This window comes from Oncorhynchus nerka, linkage group LG20, assembly GCF_034236695.1.
Source record: "Oncorhynchus nerka isolate Pitt River linkage group LG20, Oner_Uvic_2.0, whole genome shotgun sequence".
Classification (NCBI taxonomy): domain Eukaryota; kingdom Metazoa; phylum Chordata; class Actinopteri; order Salmoniformes; family Salmonidae; genus Oncorhynchus; species Oncorhynchus nerka.
The window spans coordinates 55,128,636-55,145,779 of NC_088415.1; the positions used below are offsets into that span (position 1 = coordinate 55,128,636).

At 42.2% G+C, this 17,144-nt stretch overlaps 1 protein-coding gene across 1 annotated transcript in view; it reads left to right on the forward strand.

The window, feature by feature from the left end:
• Positions 1 to 1,750: 1,750 nt before the first annotated feature.
• Positions 1,751 to 17,144, forward strand: part of prkci (protein kinase C, iota) — a 55,687-nt gene continuing 40,293 nt past the window's right edge. The window contains exon 1 of the mRNA XM_029623152.2: positions 1,751 to 2,098. Coding sequence (XP_029479012.1) covers positions 2,016 to 2,098 — 83 coding nt within the window. The 5' untranslated portion in view covers positions 1,751 to 2,015. The remainder of the gene's footprint in view (positions 2,099 to 17,144) is intronic.

A 17,144-nucleotide genomic window follows, 5' to 3' on the forward strand; every position in this document is an offset into this window, starting at 1 on the left:
TCAAAGGTTATTAGTTACATGCACCGAATACAACAGGTGTAGCCCTTACAGTGAAATGCTTACTTACGGGCCCCTAACCAACAATGCAGTTTAAAGAAAATATGGATAAGAATAAGAAATAAAAGTAACAAGTAATTAAAGAGCAGCAGTAAAGTAACAACAGCGAGACTATATACAGGGTGGTACCGGTACAGAGTCAATGTGCGGGGGCACTAGTTAGTTGAGGTAATATGTACATGTAGGTAGAGTTATTAAAGTGACTATGCATAGATGATAACAACAGAGTAGCAGTGGTGTAAAAAGGGGGGGATAAGGCAAATAGCCTGGGTAGCCATTTGATTAGGTGTTCAGGATTCTTATAGCTTGGGGGTAGAAGCTGTTTAGAAGCCTCTTGGACCTAAACTTGGCACTCCAATACTGCTTGCCGTGCGGTAGCAGAGAGAACAGTCTATGACTAGGGTGACTGGAGTCTTTGACAGTTTTTAGAACCTTCCTCTGACACTGCCTGATATAGACATCCTGGATAGCAGGAAGCTTGATGTACTGGGCCATTCATACTACCCTCTGTAGTGTCTTGCGGTCGGAGGCCGAGCAGTTGCAATACCATGCAGTGATGCAACCATGTGCTCTCGATGGTGCAGCTGAACCTTTTGAGGATCTGAGGAGCCATGCCAAATCTTTTCAGTCTCCTGAGAGGGAATAGGTTTAGTCGTGCCCTCTTCACGACTGTCTTGGTGTGCTTGGACCACATTAGTTTGTTGGTGATGTGGACACCAGGGAACTTGAAGCTCTCAACCTGCTCCACTGCACCCACGTCGATGAGAACAGTCCTCTTTTTCCTGTAGTCCATAATCATCTCCTTTGTCTTCATCACGTTGTTGTCCTGGCACCACACGGCCATGTCTCTGACCTCCTCCCTATAGACTGTCTCGTCATTGTCGGTGATCAGGCCTACCACTGTTGTGTCATCGGCAAACATAATGATGGTGTTGGGGTCGTGCCTGGCCGTGCAGTCATGAGTGAACAGGGAGTACATGAGTGGACTGAGCACGCACCCCTGAGGGGCCCCTGTGTTGAGGATCAGCGTGGCGGTCCTTAGCTTATTGATGAGCTTTGAGGGCACTATTGTGTTGAAAACTGAGCTGTAGTCAATAAATAGCATTCTCACATAGGTGTACTTTTTGTCCAGGTGGGAAAGGGCAGTGTGGAGTGCGATAGAGATTGCATCATCTGTGGATCTGTTGGGGCGGTATGACAATTGGAGCGGGTCTAGGGTTTCTGGGATAATGGTGTTGATGTGAGCCATGACCAGCCTTTGAAGCACTTCATGGCTACAGATGTGAGTGCTACTTGTCGGTAGTCGTTCTATGACTGTAAAGTAGTTTTGTATGAGAAAGGCAGCCAAAGCGATCCATTTGTAAAAAAAATATGAATTTTATTTCAATAACTATATTTCCAACTACCACATTATATTTCCATAGAAAATATATTATATGTATAAATGGCCATATACAAATGGCCATGGACAACACAAACGCCCTTGCATTTAATTTGGTACAATAGGGATCATGAACACATTCACATTTACAGTACTGTGTTAAAAATAAAATGTACTCTTTGTTTATCATTACAATATATGATATTCATATGATTCGCCTTAAATATGTTTCATTTACCAAATATTATCTACGATCAGTGTATCTTCTTGTTCAGTTTGTTGATTCAAATATTGTTTGGCCCCTCCTACATTCCGCTAATGGATTCGTCCGTCGTGAGGCCTTTTTGCAGTAGGGAGTGTTGTTTGGCGGACTCCTGAAGTTGTACACTACTTTGTCTGGATTTTGTCAAATTAACAAGACTCAAATTGTTATTTTCCATAGCAAGTCAGCTATCTAATTGTTGTATCTATCGAGGAAAGTTACAGAGGAGATTGTTTTCGGCGTGGTACACAGCTAAATTTGTCGCAGCCAGAAGGAAAACATCTTTGGCGTGCGGAGTTCCGATTCCGAGGGCTTATGATGCCGACGTTGCGGGACAGCACCATGTCTCACCCCGGCGAAAACCCTCACCAAGTCCGGGTAAAAGCTTATTACAAAGGGTAAGTAGACGGTTAGGGTTTGTGTGATTTGTGTCGGAATAGAGCACCTCGTTATTTGACTCGTTAGGACTTCGGGCTAGGCTTTATTAGCCAGACAGTTAGCTTTTTAGCTAAGTTAGCTCGCTAGTTAACGTTATAAACTTGACAGACAAGTGAAACTGTCCAGAAATGTAGTTAGTTAGCTGTTGCTAACTTAACGTTACCTAGCTACTTAATGTTGGCCAGTATTAGTTAGCATGCACGTTCCCAATGTCAATCTATTTTTAGTAAGTGAAGTTTCTTCCATTGTTTATGGTTTGGTAGCTAGCTACAGGTTCTGAGACATAACTAAGCCAAATTGAATGTACTAGTTCACTAGTTAGCTAAATGGTAACTTCAAACCAGTTAGCTGATGTTTTTGATTATGTTAGCTGGATGTTTGATACTCATGTGTCCTCATATCCGTACTGTACGGAACCTGGTGAGTTATTGTTGTCACAGCTCAAATTACACTATTACAATAATTGATGTAAAGCAAACTTTACAACATCCTGTGACGTTATTATTATTATTATGTGAGGCTCACATTGGATGTAATCACGGATTTGTTTTCTTATCTTTGACATAGATAGGTGAGAGTTTACAACAATTACAGATACTTAATGTTCATGACATGATTATGCCATTATTTGGGGTGTAGCTAGTTATTTATAGTCAGTGAATAGTGGACCTAGTAATTGTATTCAGAGATGGAAATCATTTGTCACACACAGGTGTTGCCATGACAATTCTTGCTGTGTGATGGAGTCTGTGATTGTTGTTTTTCCCAAAAGAGAGACTGGCCAAACGTGTATTACCAGTAACTTCTGCCAGACCTGTTGTATTTCCCACTCACTCTAATTACCGCCCTGCAAGCACTCTATTGTCCCTGGATACTTAAAAAAAAAAAAAAATATTTTTTATGGAGACAAAAGCATCCAAAATATTTCTGAGATCAATGCCTTGGAAGGTCAAGTATGTGGGGAATCTGGGATGAAACATTTCATTGGTTGGTCAAGTACAGTGTTGGGTCACACTTCATCAAGCCAGCTAGGCAGGCCTTAAGTCAGCATTGGCAGTTGTACATGTACATTTGCGAAGGATGGGGGTAAAGGGAATTTTTGTGGAACAGCTCATCTCTGTTAGCCTACATCCAATCAGATTAAAACAGAACAATTCAATTGGATCCAGACTAGGCCTACATCATACACTAATTGGCTCTCATCTGAATCTCATTTATGATTCTAACCATCAAGCCTGCTCCTTTATGTCTGCTGCACTTTATATCAGAGTCATATAATGTATACATGGCTCTGCTTTGACTGCACAGTGTGCCAGGGTTTCCCGTACTCGGGATGCCAAGGGGTGCACGATTACTTTTTTGCCCTAGCCCTACACAGCTGACTGAAATACTCAAATAATCAACTAATCATCAAGCTTTTATAATTTGAATCTGCTGTGTAGTGTTATGGCAAAACACTAAACTGAAGACAGAGTTTGGGAAACGCTGGGGTATGCATTCATACTGTCCTATAATAATGGGCAGTTTGACAGAAGAGAGATGGCGGTAGCGAGAACTGCCCTCTAGCTCCGTTCACTTTCATAGTCTCATTCACACAGACCCACACTGCTGTCAGCCAGCTTTCCAGTCAAGGCCAGCAGTAGACAGGGTCTGGTCTGGTGACATGTGGTGTCAGGCTGTGGCAGTCTCTGTTTGTCACTGTCATTACTCTTTATTGACACATAGAGGGAGTAGTGGTTAGAATAGAGTCATGGCGGCTGGTAACAGATACTGGATGCAATGATGATACAATAAGCTTAGTAACTATTCATTTATATAGCACATTTGAGTAATGATACAGCAACCTGTTTCCAATTATTTTAAGTCACCTGACTGACAGTGGAATGTTCATAGTCATCACTCAAGTTTCTGGTTTTAAGGCTTACACTCGTAAATATTGTTCTATCTCTAGGCCCATTTGTAAGCCTGTCTGCTGTCTTAGTTTTAACGCAACATACATTTGTCTCAGGAGTTTCAATCTCACCACCAAACATCAGCTGCTATCAACTTCCTCTTTGTAAAGTAAACATTATGACGCATGAGCAATGAACAACATAGCACTGCAGTGTTTCCCCTAGGATTTCTTTCAGCAGCGGTGGCAAAGTTGGGGGAGGGGGTGATTTTATACAATTCTACACATTTTGCCATGGTGATGAGTAAATTTTTATAGTTTAAAGCTGGTTTCCTGCAATTCTACACATGTTGTCATGGGTTTGAGAGAACATTTTACGTTTTTAAGCTAGTTTCCTGCAATTCAACACATTTTGCCATGGCTTATGCCATGTTCTTATGCTGTCTGAATGACTCAAACATTATAACTAAATCAATGGGGGCCCCCCATGTCATGTTTTTTGGGGGATTTCTTGATTATCCTTGGCCGTCTTTTTTTTCTCTTTTTCTCAAAGATCTTATTTAAAAATATATTGTTCCATTATCTTTTCTATATACTTTATATATGAATTTAGTCGTTTTTAAGTTTACACTGAAAACGTTTTATTGATTGGTCAAAATGTTTTACAACTTTGGAGAGGCGTGTGGCCACATGGAGACACCAGTTAGTCCTCTTACACAAACCCTTGATAATTTTGTTTTATGGTGCACCTACCAAGCGTTTTCCAGGAATATTCTTATCATGTCACTGAATGTATTCCGATTATTTTCAGATTTTGTTATCAACAAATGCGGCACGAAAATGCACATAAAATCAAGTGTAATGTTTGGATTCAGTCTTGAACTGTTTTGTCCTTTCTATTACGACCATTGTTTTCACATATCGAATGTAGTAAACATTTCAATTTAGCCCTATCCATATAGGCCAATTCCCACGAGTGTAAAGGGTTAAAAACACGTTCTTGAACTTTGGCGACTAGGACGTTTTTTCTTTAAACCTCATGCCTAGGGGCTGGATGTGTCAATGTGGAGTTCATACATGCATAAGCAATTAGCCTCAAAATCCCTTTGAATGCGCCATTTTATCCTGCATTTTCCCACATGTGGGCTAGCCCCCTTGCAATTCGAGTTCCAGCCAATGAGTTTCAGCCCCTCACCATTTGAGTAATGGCTAGCAAGATGCACACACAGTAGAGGGAGAGAATCTCATTCCAAAAAAAGTTATTGACATTTTCTGTATTGACTGCACTTCATTTCTTAAAATAATGGACTGTCGTTTCTCTTTTCTTATTTGAGCTGTTCTTGCCATAATATGGATTTGGGTCTTTTACCAAATAGGGCTATCTTCTGTATCCATTTACATTTACATTTAAGTCATTTAGCAGACGCTCTTATCCAGAGCGACTTACAAATTGGTGCGTTCACCTTAAGACATCCAGTGGAACAGCCACTTTACAATAGTGCATCTAAATCTTTTAAGGGGGTGAGAAGGATTACTTTATCCTATCCTAGGTATTCCTGAAAGAGGTGGGGTTTCAGGTGTCTCCGGAAGGTGGTGATTGACTCCGCTGTCCTGGCGTCGTGAGGGAGTTTGTTCCACCATTGGGGGGCCAGAGCAGCGAACAGTTTTGACTGGGCTGCGCGGGAACTGTACTTCCTCAGTGGTAGGGAGGCGAGCAGGCCAGAGGTGGATGAACGCAGTGCCCTTGTTTGGGTGTAGGGCCTGATCAGAGCCTGGAGGTACTGAGGTGCCGTTCCCCTCACAGCTCCGTAGGCAAGCACCATGGTCTTGTAGCGGATGCGAGCTTCAACTGGAAGCCAGTGGAGAGAGCGGAGGAGCGGGGTGACGTGAGAGAACTTGGGAAGGTTGAACACCAGACGGGCTGCGGCGTTCTGGATGAGTTGTAGGGGTTTAATGGCACAGGCAGGGAGCCCAGCCAACAGCGAGTTGCAGTAATCCAGACGGGAGATGACAAGTGCCTGGATTAGGACCTGCGCTGCTTCCTGTGTGAGGCAGGGTCGTACTCTGCGGATGTTCTAGAGCATGAACCTACAAGAACGGGCCACCGCCTTGATGTTAGTTGAGAACGACAGGGTGTTGTCCAGGATCACGCCAAGGTTCTTAGCGCTCTGGGAGGAGGACACAATGGAGTTGTCAACCGTGATGGCGAGATCATGGAACGGGCAGTCCTTCCCCGGGAGGAAGAGCAGCTCCGTCTTGCCGAGGTTCAGCTTGAGGTGGTGATCCGTCATCCACACTGATATGTCTGCCAGACATGCAGAGATGCGATTCGCCACCTGGTCATCAGAAGGGGGAAAGGAGAAGATTAATTGTGTGTCGTCTGCATAGCAATGATAGGAGAGACCATGTGAGGTTATGACAGAGCCAAGTGACTTGGTGTATAGCGAGAATAGGAGAGGGCCTAGAACAGAGCCCTGGGGGACGCCAGTGGTGAGAGCGCGTGGTGAGGAGACAGATTCTCGCCACGCCACCTAGTAGGAGCGACCTGTCAGGTAGGACGCAATCCAAGCGTGGGCCGCGCCGGAGATGCCCAACTCGGAGAGGGTGGAGAGGAGGATCTGATGGTTCACAGTATCGAAGGCAGCCGATAGGTCTAGAAGGATGAGAGCAGAGGAGAGAGAGTTAGCTTTAGCAGTGCGGAGGGCCTCCGTGATACAGAGAAGAGCAGTCTCAGTTGAATGACTAGTCTTGAAACCTGACTGATTTGGATCAAGAAGGTCATTCTGAGAGAGATAGCGGGAGAGCTGACCAAGGACGGCACGTTCAAGAGTTTTGGAGAGAATCCCACCCCAACCTTGTCACAACACAACTGATTTGCTCAAACGCAATAAGAAGGAAAGAAATTCCATAACTGAACTTTTTAAGAAGGCACACCTGTTAATTGAATTGCATTCCAGGTGACTACCTCATGAAGCTGGTTGAGAGAATGCCAAGAAAGTGGTCAACAAGCTATCATCAAGGAAAAGGGTGGCTACTTTAAAGAATCTCATATAAAATATATTTTAATTTTACACTTTTTGGTGGAGCTCGTTAAAATAAGAGCCAGTATATAGAAAATATTCCAATAGGCAAAGGAGGATATCGCATATTTCTACCTTTTTTGTGTACCCATTTAGGATACATCAACATAAAGAGAGTGACATTCATGTAGACGGAGTATACCAAACATTAGGAACACCTTCCTTGTATTGAGTTGGCACACACAATCCATGTTTCATGGTTTAAAATATTTCTTTAACCTGTCTCCTCCCCTTCATCTACACTGATTGGAGTGGGTTTAACAAGTGACATCAATGAGGGATCATAGCTTTCACCTGGTCACTCTGTCATGGAAAGATCCATTGTTTTTCATGTTTTTTTTTTACACTCGGTGTATATTTAATCTTAACACGTGTTGGTAGTGTCAAAAGAGCAAACAATCAACTTGTGTACTGTCCAGGTACCAACTGTTCAATTGTCCATTTTAAACCTGTAATCGAACCCACAATTGCTGATGCCCCAGATACTCAACTAGTCTAAAGAAGGACAGTTTTATTGCTTCTTTATTCAGATCAACAGTTTTCAGCTGTGCCAACATAATTGCAAAAGGGTTTTATAATGATCATTTAGCCTTTTTAAAATGATGTACTTGGATTAGCTAACACAACGTGTCATTGGAACACCGGAGTGATGGTTTCTGATAATGGGCCTCTGTATGCCCATGTAGATATTCCATTTTAAAAAATCCATCTACAATAGTCATTTCTAACATTAACAATGTCTACACTGTATTTCAGATCAATTTTATGTTATTTTATTGGACAAAAAACAAGGGAATTTCTAAGTGACCCCAAACCTTTGAACGGTAGCATATGTAATGTGTGTGCAATGCTGTCTCGGGTAATATGCAGCTGTAGTTTTTATGAAACTCCATTCCAGGATACATGACACCCACACACCTTTCTATCTACATACTTTTATTTGGGTTTCTACCCGAAGTAGGCTATATGATTGAATGTATCCTTAAGCTTGCTGCTAGTTACTTGAAACCAGACACATAATCACGCCAAAACATGGTTCTAAAATTGAAATCACTGACAGAGTTAATGAAACACTAGACTCCTGAATAGGCAAATTGAGATTTACAGTAGCTGGGTGTTTATAGCTGCAATGGAGATTGAGGGTACATGCCTCCAGTGGTGACAGAGAGATGGATGTTCCTCTGTGTGCTGCCTGGGGAGAGGGGCACACTGATCAACACTCTCCCTGCTTGGGTGCTCACCAGTGACCAATGACCTACCTGCTTAGCAGCAGATGGGGCTGCCGCTGGGGTTTTAGTGGGTAGTGGCGACAAGGGGAAGGGGCAGAATTCCATTCTCCCTAGTTACCCATGTTACAGAAAATGAACAACGGTAATTACTTTTCTCATACGTAACTAATGAAGTACCCCTATGAAGGCTAATGCAGAAACACTGCTCAGAAACTACTCAATGTCCTTCTCCAAGAGTGTCTGAATATTATACCTCTGAGTGTACAAAACAGTAGGAACACTTACTCTTTCCATGTGTAACCATTATTTAACTAGGCAAGGCAGTTAGGAACAAATTCTTATTTACAATGACGGCCTATCCCGGCCAAACACGGACAACACTGGGCCAATTGTGCGCCTCCATATGGGGCTCACTGCCGGATGTGATGCAGCCTGGATTCAAACCAGGGACTTCAGTGACGCCTCTTGCACTGAGATGCAGTGCCTTAGACCGCCGCGCCACTCGGCAGCCATGACCGACTGACCAGGTGAAAGCTATGATCCCTTACTGATGTCACTTTTAAAAAAGCTGCTACAGTGTAGATGAAGGGTAGGGGTCAGGTTAAAGAATGATTTAATCCATGAGACAATTGAGACTTGGATTGTGTATTCATTGAGTTGAATGGGAAGACAAAAGATTTAAGTGCCTTTTGAATGGAGTAAGGTAGTAGGTGCGAGGTGCACCGGCCTGTGTCAAGAAAAGCAACGCTGCTGGGTTTTTCCCGTGTGTATCAAGAATGGTCTACCGGGTGGCGCAGTGGTTAAGGGCGCTGTACTGCAGCGCCAGCTGTGCCACCAGAGACTCTGGGTTCGCGCCCAGGCTCTGTGGTAACCGGCCGCGACCGGGAGGTCCGTGGGGCGACGCACAATTGGCCTAGCGTCATCCGGGTTAGGGAGGGTTTGGCCGGTAGGGATATCCTTGTCTCATCGCGCACCAGCGACTCCTGTGGCGGGCCGGGCGCAGTGCGCGCTAACCAAGGTTGCCAGGTGTTCCCTCCGACACATTGGTGCGGCTGGCTTCCGGGTTGGATGGCGCTGTGTTAAGAAGCAGTGTGGCTTGGTTGGGTTGTGTATCGGAGGACGCATGACTTTCAACCTTCGTCTCTCCTGAGCCCGTACGGGAGTTGTAGCGATGAGACAAGATAGTAGCTACTAAACAATTGGATACTATGAAATTGGGGAGAAAAAGGGGGTAAAATTCATTAAAAAAAGGGGTCTACCACTCTTTTGACTTCCAGTCAACTTGACACAACTGTAAGAAGCATTGGAGTCAACATGGGGCAGCATCCCTGTGGATGCTCGCAACCATCAGAATCTTATTATGTAAGGCTGGGTAGCGTACTCCGTGTCATCAAACGCTAGCCCCGGAATACCTTTTGCCTTTGGAACGCTGAGCTCCCCCCATTGTTTTGCTATGTAGAGGCATGCTCGTATATTCCGCCAAATATCTCGCAATGTGTATTTAGATTTTTTTAAACATTTTTTAATAATCAGTATAATCTCTTTCTAATTACGTAAGGTTGGGCAGCGTACTCTGCTGTCATGGATCGCTAGACAAGAAATAGTCTGAAGTTGCCATTTTCTTTCCTACTTCCTCGTTATGCTGACATAAGCACACTTGGCACCATCGAGGTGTGGATGTTTACTTTCTACACAAGTTACTTTTCAGTTTTGTCCTAAGAACAGATTGTAAGTGGTAAAATAAAAACGGATACATTTTTTTTGTGCCATTTAGATGAAATTGAATTCTAAGCATCACTCCAGTCAAGAGGCTCTGCGAACATTTGATTCAATTCATTTGCTATGGCCAGCTAGTGTCCCAGCTCATCCAAAGTTGCCATTTTTCAGCCTTGGGTGAATTTTGGCTCGTTCTATTGTCCAGCCTAGTATAGTCTTATTTTGTCCATACAGCTCAGTTGGACCGACTGTTACAAGGCAACAGCAGTAGGCCTATACCAACTTCCTTTGCACAAGAATGGAGTGGTATCATAGAATGGCATTTCTTCTGTTACTCATCAACGATGAGCAACTATTACACAATTCATCTGTGTTTCTCACTGTAATGTAGCTATCCCCACAGCACAGTCACAGCTCCAAGGTTTCATCTGTGTTTCTCACTGTAATGTAGCTATCCCCACAGCACAGTCACAGCTCCAAGGTTTCATCAGTGTTTCTCACTGCAATGTAGCTATCCCCACAGCACAGTGAGAGCTCCAAGGTTTCATCTGTGTTTCTCACTGTAATGTAGCTATCCCCACAGCACAGTCACAGCTCCAAGGTTTCATCTGTGTTTCTCACTGCAATGTAGCTATCCCCACAGCACAGTCACAGCTCCAAGGTTTGTTTTCTGTGAGGCTTTAGCGCTACTGCCTGCAGACCTGCTCTGTGTAGGGGAGTAACAACAGTTTCTTTGTTAGTGCTGCTGGCTGGGTAAACTTTAACCACAAGTGTAGTAGCTAGGTGTTTAAAGTGGAACTGACAGCGTTGCAGATATAGAACAGTCAAATATAACATTTCCAGTTTATGCTTAAAAACCAATTTTATAAAAGGCTTTAGAAATGGGTTCTATTTGACAAATTCCAGTCATTGTTGGCAGACTAGATGGATGCAGTCTAATGCATGATTAATATAATTCACCGATATATTTCTTGATAGGTCCAAAAATATTGCTGTAAGATTGTAAATAACAGCTGGCCTGGTACATTGTTTGCTGCCTCCACCCATTCGGTATGCACTGTTTCAGTTTCAATGACTCAATGTTTTGAACAAAAACGGACGACTGTAACTAAGGCTGGGAATGCCAATGCAATCAAACTAGCAAGGGCAATAATTACAAGCCAGTCATAATGTGGCTAATAGGCTAGCGCACGTGTCAAACACAAGGTCCGTGGGCCGAATAGGACACAAGCAAGTATAAACTGTTGAGCCATCTACATTATGAATATTCAGCCTGATGTGCTCTCACACATCAGGCTGAATTAAACTTCAATTGCGCTGCTTTCGTGTGTCCTGTTTAGTCCAAGCTAGGCTTCTAAAATGTTGCAGTACAGCTTCGGTTTTAAAGATTGACAATGAATAACCAAAACACAACCTGCAACAAAACACCATGCAAACTTGTAGGCCTGTTACAGCAACATTTGAACAGTAGCCTAGGCTGGTGCACCATACAGCAATGCTGCATTCAACCGCAGCGGTGATCCATGCAGTGCAACAAAAAAAGTTTAGGCGTTACAGCATAGCTAAGATTTTGTTATTTGGAGTTATAAAATACTTTTTGATTAGTGTCACAGCATATTATGCACATCTGCTAGCATAGCAGCAAAGACTGGAGAAATGATCTTTTGTTTTAATGTCTTAAAATTCTATACAGCATCCTTTGTACATAAGTGGACATTTTGTATAAAGGACCATACTTTTTTCTAATACAACAATGGCCATTTTGGGTTACAATTGAATGTTTTTTTTGTAAAAACAAATGGGCTGTGTCTGGGCTGCGCTTTTTAAAATGTTATATGGCCGCGAGCTGATTTAAATCTGACACCCCTGGGCTAGCGTATCTATTTATATAACTATTAGCTAGCTACTGGAGGATGTTATGTCATTGGAGCAGGGTTTGAGTGACATATTTGCAAAAATCCAGTCAGGTGTATTTTGTGGCTTTTGGGGAATGTATTCTAATCTAAATTTGCACTGTTGGTACTTCACTGAAAACACTAAGTCCAGTTGAATGTTAATGATGCCAGGCCCGTGTGGCTTAGGACTTATTTGCATATAGGCCTACTGTAGCTCTTTATTAGGTTTTATTTACTAATGTATTAATTGTCCAAACGCACGGCCGCTGTAGAATTTTCACAAATGCCTTACTATACGTTATTCCCAAACATTCTATTAACTTATGAAAATGACCATATCTAAGTGCTTGCTTATGAAAATGACCATATCTAAGTGCTTGTCAGGAAATGTAAGAAAAAAGTGTAATATTCTTCCTGTGGGTGTATATGAACAGATTTGAATAAGATTTCATGATGCTAACACGCTGTCAGTTCCACTTTAATGAAGAGCAACGGCACAGGCCCAGTTACCTAGCTGGATGGTACGTAATGGAGTAGTGTACTGGCATTGATACTCGAGGTCAACCGATTAAACGGAATGGCCGATTAATTAGGGCCGATTTCAAGTTTTCATAACAATCGGTAATCTGTGTGGTGTGTGTGTATATATATGTATATATATATTTTTTTACACCTTTATTTAAGTAGGGAAGTCAGTTAAGAACACATTCTTATTTTCAATGACGGCTGAGGATTGGTGGGTTAACTGCCTTATTCAGGGGCAGAATGACAGATTTTTACCTGGCAGCTCGGGATTCAGGGATTTGTTTTTGCAATCTTCCGGTTCGGGGATTCGCAGCTCGGGGATTCGTTTTTGCAATCTTCCAGTTAACTAGTCCAACGCTCTAACCACCTGCCTTACATTGCACTCCACGAGGAGCCTGCGTGACAGGCTGACTACCTGTTACGCGAGGGCAGCAAGAAGCCAAGGTAAGTTGCTAGCTAACATTAAACTTATCTTATAAAAAACAATCAATCTTAACCTTGCTAGCGCAGGGGTTCTCGACATCATTCCACTGAAAAGGCCGCGCCCGAAATGGAAAAATATTTTTTTGAAATATGTAAGTTTCACACAAACAAGGAATACCTAGGATAGGATAAAGTAATCCTTCTCACCCCCTTAAAAGATTTAGATGCACTATTGTAAAGTGGCTGTTCCACTGGATGTCATAAGGTGAACGCATCAATTTGTAAGTCGCTCTGGATAAGAGCGTCTGCTAAATGACTTAAATGTAATGTAAATGTAAATGTAACAAGTCCAATACAGCAAATGAAAGATAACCATCTTGTTAATCTACCCATTGTGTCCGATAAAAATAAAAATAAATGCTTTACAGCTAAAGCACAACATGTGATTGTTAGGTCATAGACAAGTCGAAAAAACACACAGCCATTTTTCCAGCCAAAGATAGGAGTCACAAAAAGCAGAAATATAGATAAAAATAATCACTAACCTTTGATGATCTTCATCAGATGGCACTCATAGGACATCATGTTACACAATACATGTATGTTTTGTTCAATAATGTGCATATTAGCCACTTGTTGTTAGTTTGTTCAGCCCAGTAATCCATCTTCATGAGGGACGAGCATTTTGTTCAGACAAAAACTCAAAGTTCTGTTACAGTCCTTTAGAAACATGTCAAATGATGTATGGAATCAATCGTTAGGTTGTTTTTAACATAAAACATCAATAATGTTCCAACCTGAGAATTCCCTTGTCTTCAGAAAAGCACTGGAACGAGAGGTAACTCTGTCGGGAAAGACTGAGGTCGTATGAGCCCCTCCTTTATAGTAGAATCCTCAAACCAGTTTCTAAAGACGGTTGACATCTAGTGGAAGCCCTAGGAAGTGCAACCTCATCCATATCTCAATGTGCATTCAGTTGGTCAAGCTTTGAAAAACTACAAACCTCAGATGTCCCACTTCCTGTTTGGATTTTTCTCAGGTTTTCGCCTGCCATATGAGTTCTGTTATACTCACAAACATCATTCAAACAGTTTTAGAAACTTCAGTGTTTTCTATCCAATACTAATTATATAATATGCATATATTTGCATCTGGGACAGAGTAGGAGGCAGTTCACTCTGGGCACACTATTCATCCAAAAGTGAAAATGCTGCCCCCTATCCCAAAAAGGATAACATAATCACTAGTTAACTATACATGCTTGATGATATTACTAGTTCATCTAGCGTGTCCTGCGTTGCATATAATCGTTGCGCCTACTTCGACAAACGGTGATGATTTAACAAACGCATTTGCGAAAAAAGCACTGTCATTGCACCAATGTACCTAACCATAAACATCAATGCCTTTCTTTAAAATCAATACACAAGTATATATTTTTAAACCTGCATTTTTAGTTAATATTGCCTGCTAACATGAATTTCTTATAATTAGGGAAATTGTGTCACTTCTCTTGCGTTCTGTGCAAGCAGTCAGGGTATATGCAGCAGTTTGGGCCACCTGACTCATTGTGAACTGTGTAAAGTCCATTTATTCCAAACAAAGGCCTTAATTAATTTGCCAGAATTGTACATCATTATGACATAACATTGAAGGTTATACAATGTAACAGTAATATTTAGACTTAGGGATACCATACGTTAGATAATATATGGAATGGTTCCGTATTTCACTGAAAGAATACACATTTTGTTTTCGAAAGGATAGTTTCCAGATTCGACCATTTTAATGACGAAAGGCTCGTTTTTCTGTGTTATGTTATAATTAAGTCTATGATTTGATGGATCAGTCTGACTGAGCGATGGTAGGCAGCAGCAGGCTCGTAAGCATTCATTCAAACAGCACTTTTGTGCGTTTGCCAGCAGCTACTGCGCTGTTTATGACTTCAAGCCTATCAACTCCTGAGATTAGGCTGGTGTAACCGATGTGAAATGGCCAGCTAGTTAGCAGGGTGCTTGCTAATAGCGTTTCAAATGTCACTAGCTCTGAGCCTTCTAGTAGTTGTTCCCCTTGCTCTGCATGGGTAACGCTGCTTCGAGGGTGGCTGTTGTCCATGTGTTCCTGGTTTGAGCCCAGGTAGGAGCGAGGAGAGGGACGGAAACTATACTGTTACATTGGCAATACTAAAGTGCCTATAAGAACATCCAATAGTCAAAGGTATATGAAATACAAATGGTATAGAGAGAAATAGTCCTATAATTCCTAGAATAACTATAACCTAAAACTTCTTACCTGGGAATATTGAAGACTCATGTTAAAAGGAACCACCAGCTTTCATATGTTCTCATGTTCTTAGCAAGGAACTTAAACGTTAGGTTTCTTACATGGCACATATTGCACTTTTACTTTCTTCTCCAACACTTTGTTTTTGCATTATTTAAACCAAATTGAACATGTTTCATTATTTATTTGAGGCTAAATGATTTTATTTATGTATTATATTAAGTTAAAATAAGGTATCATTCAGTATTGTTGTAATTGTCATTATTATAAATACATTTAAAAAATTGTCTGATTAATCGGTGTCAGCTTTTATTGGTCCTCCAATAATCGGTATCGGCGTTGAAAAATCAAAATGGGTCGACCTCTAATTGATACTGGCTCTGCTAGTGTAGTAACAGTACTGAATGAATGGGGTGTCATTTGAGAGAGAGCAGGTGTCTGTCTGTTCCTGCTCCTATCATCCATGGTGCTTAGAAGGACGTGTGGGCCTGTAAAGTTGGGAGTGTAGCTACCAAAATGAGGGTCAACACTCCTCCTATACTGCCACTAATTAACACAAACAAGGTAGAGGGTGAGGGGGAGGAAGCGAGAGGAGTGAAATTGTGACTAAGAGAGAAAAAAAAGAGGAATCAAGAGGCAGAAGGTGAGAATATGAAGGAGGAAGCGAGAGAGAGGCAGGGGTGGGAATACGAGATGGCATATACCAGCCAATTTTCTGTCTGCTCTGAACCTCTTGTCATTCCAAGGCTAGAATGGTGCTCACCTACAGTAGCCAATGCACTTCAAAGTAATGTAGGCATATACAACAATTTCAGGTGCAGTGCTGGCAAATATTTATATTCTTTACAAAAATATATCCGCACACGCTGTTGTACACTGCCGTTTTCTTTGTCAGACATGGCAGTAGCCAGGTCGGAGATGTAAATGAGAACTTGTTCTCAACTGGCCTACCTGGTTAAAGAAAGGTGGAATAAAAAGCATGCAGTGTTCACGTAGGCCTACTTCTACTACCTTCAGCTCCTGCGTTACCTGACTGACGTGATGTGGAAGTAGAGCTGGTTGCTATGGACAAAAAGTCCTATCACAATAAATTGACCCATTTTGCTCTCAAGATAAATGAAACAATAATAATAACAAAAAAAATACAATTATGCATTATGCAGGAAAAGGAGGACTGAGCACGCCCCCATTCTCATCGACGGGGCTGTCCTCTCTGCTACCGTACGGCAAGCGGTACCGGAACGCCAAGGCTAGGTCCAAAAGGCTTCTCAACAGCTTCTACCTCCAAGCCTTAAGACTCCTTACCAAGCTAATCACATGGCTACCCAGACTATTTGCGTTGTCGGTTAAGGACAAATTCTTATTTACAATGACTGCCTACCCCGGCCAAACCTGGACAACACTGGGCCAATTGTGCGCCACCCTATGGGACTCCCAATGACGGCCGGATGTGATACAGCCTGGATTCGAACCAGAGACTGTAGTGACGCTTCTTGCACTGAGATGCAGTGCCTTAGACTGCTGCGGCACTTGGGAGCCCAAGTGGCAAGCTGTAAGTGTATTATTGATGCCCAGAGCTGGAAACTCATCAGATGGCTTCCACAACGTGAACAATATCAGGAAAGAATGGGCTTGATACACCTAATAGCTAGAAATGGGCAGATGTTTCAGTAAGGGGTGTCAGGTGTGGTCACAATGTTTCCAAGTATCCCTAAACCTTTCCAAAGTGGCTTATGTCTGTAAATTAGATAATGCCAGTGCTATTACATATTTGCAATCCCTAAATGCTATTAGTTCAGTATAAAACACAATTCTACCATATCAACCTCACACAAACATTGTGGTGGTGTTATGGGATATCCAGGGTACATTCAAGTTCTTGTAACTTCTCCAAAGTGTCCGAATGTTGTAATTGCACTGTTTTGCACACTGGATGTGCCCAAGTTATTGTTCACTATAAAAAC